The 12074-nt window shown below is 43.0% G+C and overlaps 1 protein-coding gene across 1 annotated transcript in view; it reads left to right on the forward strand.

Annotated features, from left to right (window-relative positions):
- Positions 1-12074, forward strand: part of TIAM1 (T-cell lymphoma invasion and metastasis 1) — an 81170-nt gene that overhangs the window by 46342 nt on the left and 22754 nt on the right. Inside the window, 1 exon segment of the mRNA XM_010186820.1 lies at positions 2076-2300. Coding sequence (XP_010185122.1) covers positions 2076-2300 — 225 coding nt within the window.

Genomic DNA, 12074 nt, shown 5'->3' on the forward strand with positions numbered 1-12074 from the left:
GGCTTCCTTATATTGCTTTTAGAAAACGTTTGAGCAACAATTTAAATGAATGCATGAACACAGACTGCCTCCTGTGGGGCTGAAACGCTAAAGCATGCATCAGTGATAGATTGTTCTTCATAATTGATATAAAAAGCCACTTCTGTATGAACAGTATTGGCCAGGATATTATGACAAGATACCCACAGTTAGCAGAAAGCAGGGAGGAAAACTCTCTTCCTCCCATTATTTACATTCATGTTTGCATTTGACTGCACTTCCTATGGTAAGTCTAACCAGAAGAGATATAGTATTTAATTTTCAATCTTTTCTCCAATTAGAAAACTTACATATTATTTTCTCCTAATAATCTTTTATTTATATTTTTATTTTTTATGTTGGTCTGTGTTAACTAGACCATTGTAGGAATTTGAGGTGCTTGAGTGTACTGAGATAGACACAATGCTGTATCCCAAATGGTTCAAAACAAGGATTACAAAGAGTAAATGAAGCCCCAGATTCGATGTTTATGGTTGCAGGCATATTAATGTGCTACTGCTTTGACATGGCATCACTAAGTAGAATAAATGAAATAAAGTGAAATGCTTGACTTGCTTTGTTTTGTCGTCGTTTCAAATGTGTTTTTATGGTCCATTTACTTTGTAGCTATTCTATCTAGTTCTTTTTATTCTCTCCGAAACTGCATGCCACACTACAGTTTCTGGGCACAGTTAAATGCATTTAAAAAGATCTCAATTTTCCTAAAGAACACTGAAGCTCTTCAGCCTGCTCCCTTCCACGTTTCTCTCTTGAATGAGGATAGGTAATCTGTTTCCTGGAGGATGCAGCTGAGCTCTGCTCACAGCTCAGGCTCACGAGTCAGGCCTTTCATCTGGGCTCAAAGGTGGCAAGACTCTTCCTCTGCATGATCGCCCAGCCAGAGGCCTGAGGGCAGGTCACCCTCATGGAGGGAGCACCCCTTTTGATCCTGTAAATTCCAGCTTTTGTCCCTATAAATGCCAGGACAGTGACTGGGATGCTATGACAGTGTCAGGAGTGGGTTGGTGGCCATTGCAGAGTATGCTTTCCCACTGGCTGTGCCCAGCAGGCTGGCTGCTGCCAGCATCACCCTCAAATGCAGAAAACCCCACCAATGATCCGGGCTGTCAGCATGGCTACTGCCTGCCTGACCCTAAGGATTATTTGGGATTAAACCCTGCTCCGACTTGCCGTGGTCAGTCAGAGAGTGGGCCTGGTTGGCTGAGGGGAAGGTCAGGTTTCCTGCAGCACCTCAGAGGGCTGTGTGTTATCTGTTGGCATCACTGCGTCACACCCAAAGCGAACAGGAGTCAGCTGTTTCCTCTGCAGATCCCCTTTTCCCTTGAGTGCTGGTGCTATAAATAACTCAGTTTGGAAATCTGAGTGGAAAGAAATCAGATTGGAAAGACTGGAAAGAAATCAGATTGGAAAGAAAACCATGACTAACTTACCAAGCACTAAAATTTGCCTTTTGAAGATCTGTGTGCTAGGACATGATTGAGACAGGGCCAGAGAGGAGGCTATCTGAAGTCCTACACCATCCACTCTGGCTGAGTGGGAAATGTTTTCTCTTCTTCTAGGTGTGTGGGTAGGTGACCACTTCCAACAAAAGCTTTCACTTGCAGGGAAAGTTAAAATCAAGAATCAGGCCAGCCAAGCTACTCCATCCTTCTCCTGTCCCATGTGCAGTGCCCCAGAAGTTTGTCTCTGTCCTTCAGTATGCATTTATTTGTGAGCAATATATTGTGTAGGGTGGCTTGCTGTACAGCAGCTGTTCCCTTGCAGAGTGATGTGAAGAAAAAGTGGATATCTTATTGCTGGTACCTTGTGAGGGACTTCCTGGACACTGCGGTTTTAGAGTTAGCACTGGAGTACCAGCCTGACAACAGATCACACTAAAGTCCCTAAAATTTCAATATCATTTGCAGTCATAAATGTTTATGTCTAAATGTAACACTGCCTGGCACTTTATATAAACACCCAGCTGAACTCCTTGATGTCTGTGGGTAACAGAAACATTACTGTGCAAGTCTTACCTGCTCCTTTCTGTGTTGCAGGTCTGAAAGCTGACGATGAAATTGTGGAGATTAACAAGAAAGCTGCTGAGGATCTGGACTCAGCTTTGCTGAAAGATGCCCTTGTCCAGCCTTCACTGTGTCTTACCGTGCGCACCTATCCTGAGATAGAGGAAGGGCAGAAACTCACGCAGCCACCACCACGGCGCTTGGAAAACACAGCCGACTTGAGTGACAGCGCACTGGCATTTGCTGGGAGCAACCAAGGTATTGGGTTCAATGTAGAAAGTACCAGGAGGAGGATTCACGCTTACAGTGTGCTGGTGTGATGCCATTGATCCCTACATGTGACTTCCATAGTGGAAGTGAGAGGGATTGCAGTCTGAGTGTGCTGGGCAGATAATACGTGGGAGCTCTGGAAGCTGTAAGGTATAATCTGCGGTGGCAATGAAGGATGACTGTGTACACAGGCTGTAAAACGTGTGCTGTCGCCAAATGCGTGTCACATCATGTAGCTGTGCATACAGCGAGTCGCAGAACTAATTGCTCCCTTCTGGGCTGCTCAGGAGATGCCTTTACCTCTGGATTTGCCCACGGGATATATGTATGGCAGGGAAGGAATTGGGGAGAAGCATCTGCCCTCTCTGGGATTAGCCAGGAGCACAGGAGCCCTGAGTGTTTGATGAGACGCATGACTAACTCACAAGGACAGTTCAAAACACCTAATGGTAGGGATTGCCATTACAACCAAATGTGTTTAACTGGTCTCACAGCAACCTGCAGCGGAAGGGGCATTCCTGCCCACCATGCTGCTCTGTTCAGGGAGCTGAACTGGCAGAAAATCAATCCCTAGAAAATGTGAATTGTTTGCCACTAGTTTAGCTTCCCAAACCGGCTGTGGACAAGCACCCATGCTGGAATAAATGACTGCGGAAGAGCAGGATTGCTTCCTTGGTGGTTGCTAGTCATTTCCTCTGTAAGACAAGAGTGCTGTGAATTGCACTGGGATAGCAGGAAAGCTCCTGCACCATGGCTCCTCTTTCTTGCCTGCTTAGTCAAGTCTTAATTGCCGGCTTCTAAGCGACCTCCATACTCAGAAACAGAAAAAGATCCTGGACGTACCTACTCACTTTAGATTTCTGGTATAATTTAAAATACAGAAATAAATAATGGAATGGCCCAAAAGAAGTAGTTTCTAGACAATCAAACTATTCTGAGCTGAGGTAAACTTTGACTTCCAGCCAAAAGTAAATGGTGTCTGAATATTTTAAAATACTTTGTTTTCTCCCCAAAGTAAAGGTTTCAGAAATGTCAAAATAATTGTTTTGATAACCATGAAATGGTTTTGTTTTGGGCATTTGGAATAGAAAGCTGGAGCAGGAGCAGGGCTGTTAACGCAATTCACCGGGATTAGTCAGCCTTCTCCCAGGACATGTCTGATTGCTGCAGTCACTCAGTGTACGGGCTTCTGGGATGAATCTGGGTGCAAACTGGAGCTAAGCCAGGAGCGGTGTGAGTGCATTACCTTGATGCTGAGCTTGAGCAAATGACCCACAGTGAAAAACAGCTTGCTTGGGCTCAGAACCAAGCTGACTCATCTCTGCCTGCAAAGGGTCAGGGAGGTACAGCCAACGTTTTTGGATGGAGCTCTGGTTTTGTTTAAAATGTTTACTAAAAGTGATCTAGCAAAAATGTCGTTGTCCAGGTGAAGGAAAGATGTAGTGGGGAAAGGGAAAGCTGGACCCTTAGTCTGACTTTGGGGAGTGTGGTATTCATAGCAAGTGGAACAGCGTGAACAAGAAAGCTTAAGAACAGCTTATTGTGCATACCTCTGAGGGTACTGATGAAAGCAACCTCATGTAAGATGTGGTATAAACCCCTAAAGGCAGTTAAAATTAAACATTTTCAGAAGGACATTTTCCCCTTTTAATGTTCATTGAACTTTTTCCAGTTAAGCTTTTGTGCTGAAAAAATCAAGTTCATCTTGTACATTTTCATGGTTGGCCACAAGATGCCCCCATTTCCTACTTAACACCAGCCCCTTGCGTGCCCCATCCTTTTGTCCTCACGTGTGATTTTCACTGAAACCCCAAGTGCTGAGTCCTCGCACTCCGACTTTTCACTGAAGTGTGTGTCTGCCCTGCGTGCAAAGAGTTGGGAACTGAGGGTTTTATATGTACGCAACACAGTGATTTCTGTGGTAGAGCAGTCACTTTTTGTAACACAGGGCCTCGGCAGCTGCTCTCAACAATTAGTTTCTCTGCCGCTGTCAGTTGTCTGCATCATTATTCTGAGGGTCTTCAAGGGATCTTTGCCTTGGTGAGGGTGAGACAGTGCAGGGTTTGCCAAATGTGTCTGAAGAGGCCAGCGTTCGCCTTTTAATATTGCCCTGAAATAACGCTGTGTGCACCATGTGAAATGAAGACGTAAGACGTGGCTGGTGGACATATCACGGCAAAATCAGACCTCCCCCCTCCACGGCTTTGTAGACGTGACTTCCTTTGTGCCGCTTTCAACTCAGGCCATGTCTGTCCTCCTTTGTAAGCTTCTCCCAGACTGAGTTTTTGTGGTTATCGTGGTGGTGTGGAATGGCTGCTTGTTTTCCCGTGTCCTGCAGTGAGCATGTGAACTGCTTCTGAAATAGCTCCCCAGGACTGGGGCTAAGCTTCGGGGCTTCCTTTTCCCTCCAGATTTCTCTCAGTACAGCTGCCCTTCACTTTTGGTGTGCTGTAGTCAGCTCCCTTGCTCTCTCTTTCAGGCGACAGGCAGCAGAGAAGCAAGAGCTCCCTTGACATTTGCTTTCCTTCAAAATGCAGCAGATGTTGAAGTGGGGATCACCCTCATTCCTCCTCAAAGGAGAAGGAATACTTCTCAAAGTGGGAGGAATACTTCTTTAACCAACAGAAGCAATGCAGTAGTTCATCAGTGGATGTGCAGGTGTCTCCGGCAGCTTCTGAAAGGGCCTGTAGTTGCCATATGAAATATGCCATTAAGATGGTGTTTAAAGCTGAACAACGCCACTGCTCCAATTTGGGATGACTTAGCCTGAGGTGGGAGTGAAATCAAGGATCTGCACCCAAATGTGCAATCAGGAGAATGGTGTTTTGATCTTCCCCATCAATTTCTCTCTATTCCGGTGTTTGCAGAACACAGTGTTTTACTGAAGCCTTTCTTCTTCTGGCCCTGTGCTTTTTCAGGGATTCTTTGACTAAAATGGCATCCACATAAAATTTTAAAAAGTGACATATGCTTTTATTTGGGAGATTGCGGCTGTATGGTAGATTTTTGATCTCGGCTCCACAGCTTCTTGTAGAGAGCAGTCGAGTATGAAATACCCACTGACCTATTTATTTGTGTCCTTGTTGATTACTGGCAGTTTGGCTTGCTAGGCAAATCAGCTCAGTGATTTCTGTTATATGCTTTATTTATAGCATGCAGATTTTTTCTTCGGTCCTGAAGTAATGTAGCTCTGCTTTCAGCAGGGGGGTGAAACACTGCTGGGCCAGAATGCCAGCAGGTATAAATCACCTGTAGGCACATCCATTCTCCAGAAATTCAGAGTCTGGTTGACTGATTGTACTGTTGTCCTATCATCATTATCTTCACTAGCAATTCTTCATCGGCTATGAAGACAGCAAAGGGTAGAGTTTTTGTGTGAGGTAAAACACATTGTGTGTTTTCAACAGAAAGGCGCTATGTTACACTTTTTTTTAAGGAAGCTTTCCTAATGCGTTATTACTCAGTGGGAGGTCTTCCAGGAGCAATGTGGGGCTGCATTTCTGGGAGTTGACCTCCCTGAAGTGGCTGGCACGCTGCTGTTAAACACAATGTCTCTTACAGCTGTTTCATTATCTGGAACTACCTTGTATACACTGAGGTGGGGATAGAGCTGCAAATCAGCTCTGTGGCAGTGGTTACTTCATTGTGTTTACTTAACAGGTTATTCTCACAATGATATTGGATTTTATATCCCTAATTGATGTGGAAAATATCATCTTGGGTATGATATATACTTGCCCCTAGGAATTCGCGCTGCATTAGGCTTGCAGAGCCACAAGTTTTGTTCCTTTCATCTATTATTGTTTTTCCTGGCTTTCAGTCTTTTCTCCTGCTAACGCAGGCTGCATAAATCTGGTTGAGGAGGACTAGCTCCCATTCTGTCTGGAGCCCCACAGCATGTTTTCCTTATTGCGTAAAAGGATCAGTGAGAGCTGTCTCCCTTCCCCATGAGGAGTGTTTTGTCTCCCCAGTCTGCTCCACTACTGGAAATGCAGCCTTGCATCTCTCCAAAATCATAAAGAAGATATTTTGTTATGAGAAGGGGTTTTGGGAGTGGGAGTGGGGAGCAGTATCCGTATTTGTTTGTGGTATCTCCACAGTTCAATACTTTTTTTTACTCTGTGGCGGAGTTTCTGAGGTTTAGGCTTTGTATGCTTCTGTATTTTGGAAACCTCTAGCATGAGGGATAACTCTGCAGGGATAACTGTGAGCCATATAAATCACCACACAGAATGTATAAATGATAAAAAAAAGTATAGCCCTGTTTTGAATAGGTATATTAATCTGAATATATTAAGACTAACATGAAGCAGCTAGGTATTTTTAAGGAGTCTATTATTTCTTCATTCAGAAAGCAGGAGAACCAGAGGCTGAAGTTCACATATACTCTAATTTAGACTATGGTATAAAACTGAAACAAACTTTCATTGCATCGTAAGAATGGCCACTGCTTTTCATTCCATCCTCATCCTATCACAGGTCCCCTTAGGCTAAGTAATTTGGATTTCAAAACAAGCTGAGACTAACAGTAACCTTAATTTCTTCAGGGTTATTTTCCTGAGGCAAACAACTGATTTCATACATTTTGTAGCATGTTAAAAAAAATTGTTATCATTCAGTGCTTGATTTAACAATTCCACGGGCACTTACTGCAGCAGCAATTTGAGGGTCTTGCATATAATTAATCAGAGACAAGCAGAACTGTTATTCACGAGATCTATTTTCTAAAAGCTGGAAAGCCAAAGCTCAAGGATGCTGCCTCAGTCAGAACTGCATTCAGATGTCTCATTCCTGGCTTTTCTAAAGTCTACCTGAGGTGATTCTGAAATAACCAGTGTGGCTATTAGCACCTTAGTTTTGGCATTGTGGCTTTGGGTGCCTGACCCTTCCCGTTTTAGCTGCATTAAGCACGCCTGCTGCCTTACCCACCGATGTCTGATCCTAATATTCTTGCTGTGCTGCTGCTCCCTCTGCCGGCTCCGTGGAGCCCCAGCCTGCAGCAGGGGCTTGCAGAAGAAAAGGCTGGGTTTTCTGATCTCAATGTCCCTGGTTTCCAAGCTCCCTGAGTATATGCTTCATCTTTACATCTCTGAAAACTCCTGTTTATTCCAAAGGGGCTACTCAAGCTTATTACAGATGTTTGACTAGGCTCCTGACCTGAAGAGGGTGAAAAATGACCGTGGTACAGTTGGTACAGGGAAGGTGTAATTGAATCTGCATTTTTTCCCAGAAGACTGAATGAATTGAATGACATTTAGCATAGATTTTTCTATATTTGTGCAATTTATTATCTAGCTGAAATGGAAAGGGAAGCAATAGAGCTCTGTCGAAAGGAAAAGAGATTTATGAGGCTTATTCTGTAGCTTGCCAGGAAAGGCAGTTTCCCAGATCATTCCTATACTGCTCTTTGGTTGCACAGTTGACAGTAACTGTGATAGCTGTAGCTGGGTTTTGCAAGTCTTTGGAGATGCTGTCAACTCTGTGGGTCTTCTCAATGGGACAGAATATCCCAGTCTAAAAATAATACTTTCTTTTTTATGTTTCAGTGTTTCAAAGCTAACCAGAATTCTTCTAAAAAAAGAAAAAGAATATGCTTACCTTTTTTATTGCATATTTATAGGTGAGATTTTGTCTCAGATAAAAATTTAATCTGAGAGACAGTTCCCTAGCAATTTATTAAAAACTGTTCCAATTATGACAGATTCTCTTTTGAAAGGTGCTCCCTTGTCATAACGGGGCTGTTTCCCAGCAGCATGAAATGACACTTTCTGTTGAAGGATGTTGCTGTTGAACTGGCCAAGTAAGTGATACTGTTTGAAGACTACAAACATGAACCGCTGAAAGCACTTGGCCACTAAAACCTTTGCAGCACTTCTTGCAGCAGTGTAGACACCCGAGTGTCTTGGCTGGGATTCAGCCGGGGTAGTCACGTTCTGTCTGGTCCATGTTTCTTCTGCAGTTTCAGCTCAGATGGGAGTCATTCCTTATTTCCCGCTGAAAGTGATTAAGCAATTGCTGTATTTGACTTCCAGTATCGCTGAGTCACTCTGGTGAAAGAAGTAGGGAGGAACATGACGCACGTTTTGCAAGGGGCAAGTGGTGGCCGGTGGGCAGGGAAGGCCACTAGGCTGAGCTCCTGGTCTCTGAGGCCTACTGACTGTGGCTGCAGCAGTCCCAGAGCTCGACCTCAGTTGCACAGCAAGTTGTTTTGTGGGGTGCTCAGATGTGTGAAACAACCTGCTTAGGAGACTGAGGCACCTTGAAGTTACAAACCAAAGCTTTTGACCAACAGAGCCTGTTGCTGCTTCTGGCCCACGGTGCGTAACATGCTGGCAGGTGGCTGCCCTTGCCAGCACTTCCCTGTTGCTGCTGCCACTGAGAGGCCTAAATTCAGTATTGCCCATTCCACATACTCGGGAATAAGGCATCGAGACACAGAGTTTTCTGATTTGTATGCTGCTTTTTGTGCTAGTAGGATGCACACTTTGCACCACAGCTGACAGAGCTTGACTGGGGATATGTATTTCCACTGCATTAAAAAGGAGTAAATCTGGCACCAAGAAGCGGGATTTAGAAGCAGTACCAAATATTGTGGAAGTCTCATTAAAATTTCGAGCGACAGCAACCCCGCGAATTGAAAGCAGCAGCCATGGAAAATTTTAGCCAAGCATTGGCATGGTGCTTAAGCTTTACGTGATTCTCCAGGCCTTTAAGCTCCAGCACCTTTGCTTCAGTGATATAAGACTTCCTTTATTTTGTTAGTTCTAGCCATAAGTAGGAGTTGTTTAATGAGCATTAGTCATAGCCTCACAGATATTACACTGCTGAGACAACTTAGGAGCCCTTGTGACCCCCATCTGTGCTGGTGGCCACATGGATTTGACCCCCTTTTCCTGCTGCTTCTTGAATTTCCATTTCTAATTCCTTAACATCAAGTGAAGCCCACACATTATTGTCCCTAGCAAATGGTAGTGGTCAGGCAGAGTTCAGGTGCTGCAGAAGGAAATGAGCACATTGTCCTCAGAGCTCCTGGCAGAGCTAAATAAAGATTGACAGGGCAAAAATAAAATAATGTAAAGAACCTGACAGAAATGGGATGGTAACTGGAAGGTATTAAAAGGCAGGAATGTGCGGCGTTATTGAGCTGATTGCCTGCATTTAACAACCAGCAGATAAACCTGCTAAAGTCGACATTGGCTTTGGCAGCTTAAGACATTAGAAATACCCTGAGCACATGTACTGTGTGACTGCTAATTAAGGCATAAGTGAAAGATTGCTGTCTACTGGTTAAAAGTGTTTATACTGCAGGAAACAGATTAAGTGGTGTTTTAATATACAGGAAAAGAAAAAGTGGTAGCTTAAAAGCAAAAACCAAAACCCCTAAACAAACATTACTTGCCTTGGCTTGGGGTGAGAAACAACTGTAAGATGTATTTCACGCAGCTTAAAATGGGAAATTAGTTGCTGTGAAAAAAACACAGACTGCCCCAAACAAATTATGACACATAGCACATTTTTTTTCTCTTATTTTTTAATGGATAGCTTAAGGGTTTTAAGAATTTTTTTCACACATTAATAGAGACTAGAATACTGATGGCCCACATTGATAAAATCTGGGTGAGGTTAAGAAAACCTAACTTCTTACAGAAAAAGACCCCACTTTTTCAAATTGATTTTTTTGTTGCTAAGCAAACGTGGCAGGCACATCTTTTAAAATTTAATCCTATCTCTTCAGAAGAAAGGCATGTTTTCCAGAAGCTCAGCTATGAACTACCTTTTATGTCCTTTTAATTTCATTTAATGTCAAGTGTAGCTCCATCCCACTATGCAGAATATGTTCTGAATTTATTTCCAGATTTCTGAATTCCAGTTTTTCCAAATTATTTCCAGACTCAACAAAGTGGAAATCTTGTACAGTTGTGCAAATTGTTTTTGGTAATAGTGGCTGAAAGCTTGCAAGGACAGCAGCTGAAAGTTGGATATGAGGAACCCAGACCTGGATCTCCACCCTCAGTCTTGATGTAGAAATCCTTACCTAGGATGTGTTTGCAAACCAATGTTGTGTGTTAACATAAAACTCCTTGAGAAGAGCAGTGGCCTTTCAATTGCAGTGAAGGGGCAGCAGATTTTTTCTTAATTCATTTAGGAAACATGTTTCTTAGAGACTGTCTTTTCTCTATCATGAAGTAGATTTCATTCCAGTATCAATATAAACAAATATACTCGATGTGTGGAATCAGGGTTGTTTTTTTCAAAATCTCTTGATTTTAAAGCAGCTTGCCATTTCATCTGAATTAAAAAGACTGTCCGTGCTATTATAACCTTTTTGGCCAAACCACACAGTGTTTAACTGAAATATATCAGTATAACAGATGTGTGTTATCATCACTGTGGCCTTTTTACTCACAGTATTGCTGTCTAGCCAAATGCTCCTTATAGACAAATATACATGACTTACCTAAATCGAAATGTCTAATTGAAAAATAGCAAGTAACGTAAGAGTCAGCATGGGGCTAACATAGAAATGGTACTGCATCTGATGTGCCAAGTCACTGTTAATATCTGTAAAATGTTCATGTTTCAACCTAGTAGTGAACAGAAGGGGATGGCTGGTGGACCACTGGGTGCTGACAACATGGTAGTGTGCTGTTAGGCTGCTTCTCTTTATAGGGCTAGCAAACAAAAAGTCCCCAACCAAACACTGGTTTGAAAAAATTCTGTTCTGCTACAGAAAAGTGCCCGTTTTCTGTCAAAATGCTTAAATGCTACGTGCTAAAAATAGAACCAAAAATCATGTTAATGTAGTCTGTTGAGTCTTGGGTTTTAAAAAGCAGGGATTTTCTGTGTTGCTGCAGCCATTGAACTTTGATTAGGCTTTTCTGCGTTACCTGAAGGATAAACGTAATGGAATAAAAGGAATTCCATTATATATATAATATTATATTCCAGGTATATCCCTGGTGGGTTATTCACTGTCCTATTCATGTGGCTGGATGTGGGCAGGGAGGCATACTCAGAAACCACCTTTCTCCATCCAACCCCAGGACTCTTCCTTATGGGGTTGAAGGGAGGAGAGGGGAAAGCAATCAGAGTCTGGACTCAGCTGCTGTAAAGTATCTCTTTATGCTGGCTTGAATGCACGAGTTTCCTGGCAGAGTTCAGTCCGTCACTGGTCATTATAATTTGCCACAGCTAGAAGTTGAATGTACATGAAATCTGTTTTTCTGTGAAGACTAAGGTGCTAAGGTGTAGTACCACTGCTTCTTCTGATTTGAGTCAGAGAGGGAGATCCCCAAAGAAGATATTTGTGCACAGAGCTCTCAGGCTGGGATTCGTTCTCTTCTTTTGTCACTTGCAGGTAATTCATCATTTACTTATAAGAAGTTGCAAAGGAGTTGTTAGCTGTATCAATAACATAGTCTCTAGAAGAGAGCTCAGACAGGGTGGAAATGAAGTTTTGTTTTCACTTACTCCTAAAAACTGCTGAAAATGGGTTTGTTTCCTTAAAAATCAACATCAAAACTCAGTAGTGGGTGTGTTAGGCCAAAACTGCAAGCAATTTAGAATCATCGCATTTGATTTAACTCGGAGGAAGGGCTGAGCAAGACTTGCTCCTTGGCACAGCCTGCCCGTTCACATTCTGCAGTTTCCATTTGAAACCACTGAAGTATAAAGGTAGGCAATTGCTTGCCAGCCAAGAAATGAATAATAAATGTAAGAATTTCATTGTGGCATTTTAACCTTATCTCTGAATCGGCATTC

This window comes from Mesitornis unicolor, unplaced genomic scaffold (assembly GCF_000695765.1).
Source record: "Mesitornis unicolor isolate BGI_N332 unplaced genomic scaffold, ASM69576v1 scaffold9976, whole genome shotgun sequence".
Lineage (NCBI taxonomy): Eukaryota > Metazoa > Chordata > Aves > Mesitornithiformes > Mesitornithidae > Mesitornis > Mesitornis unicolor.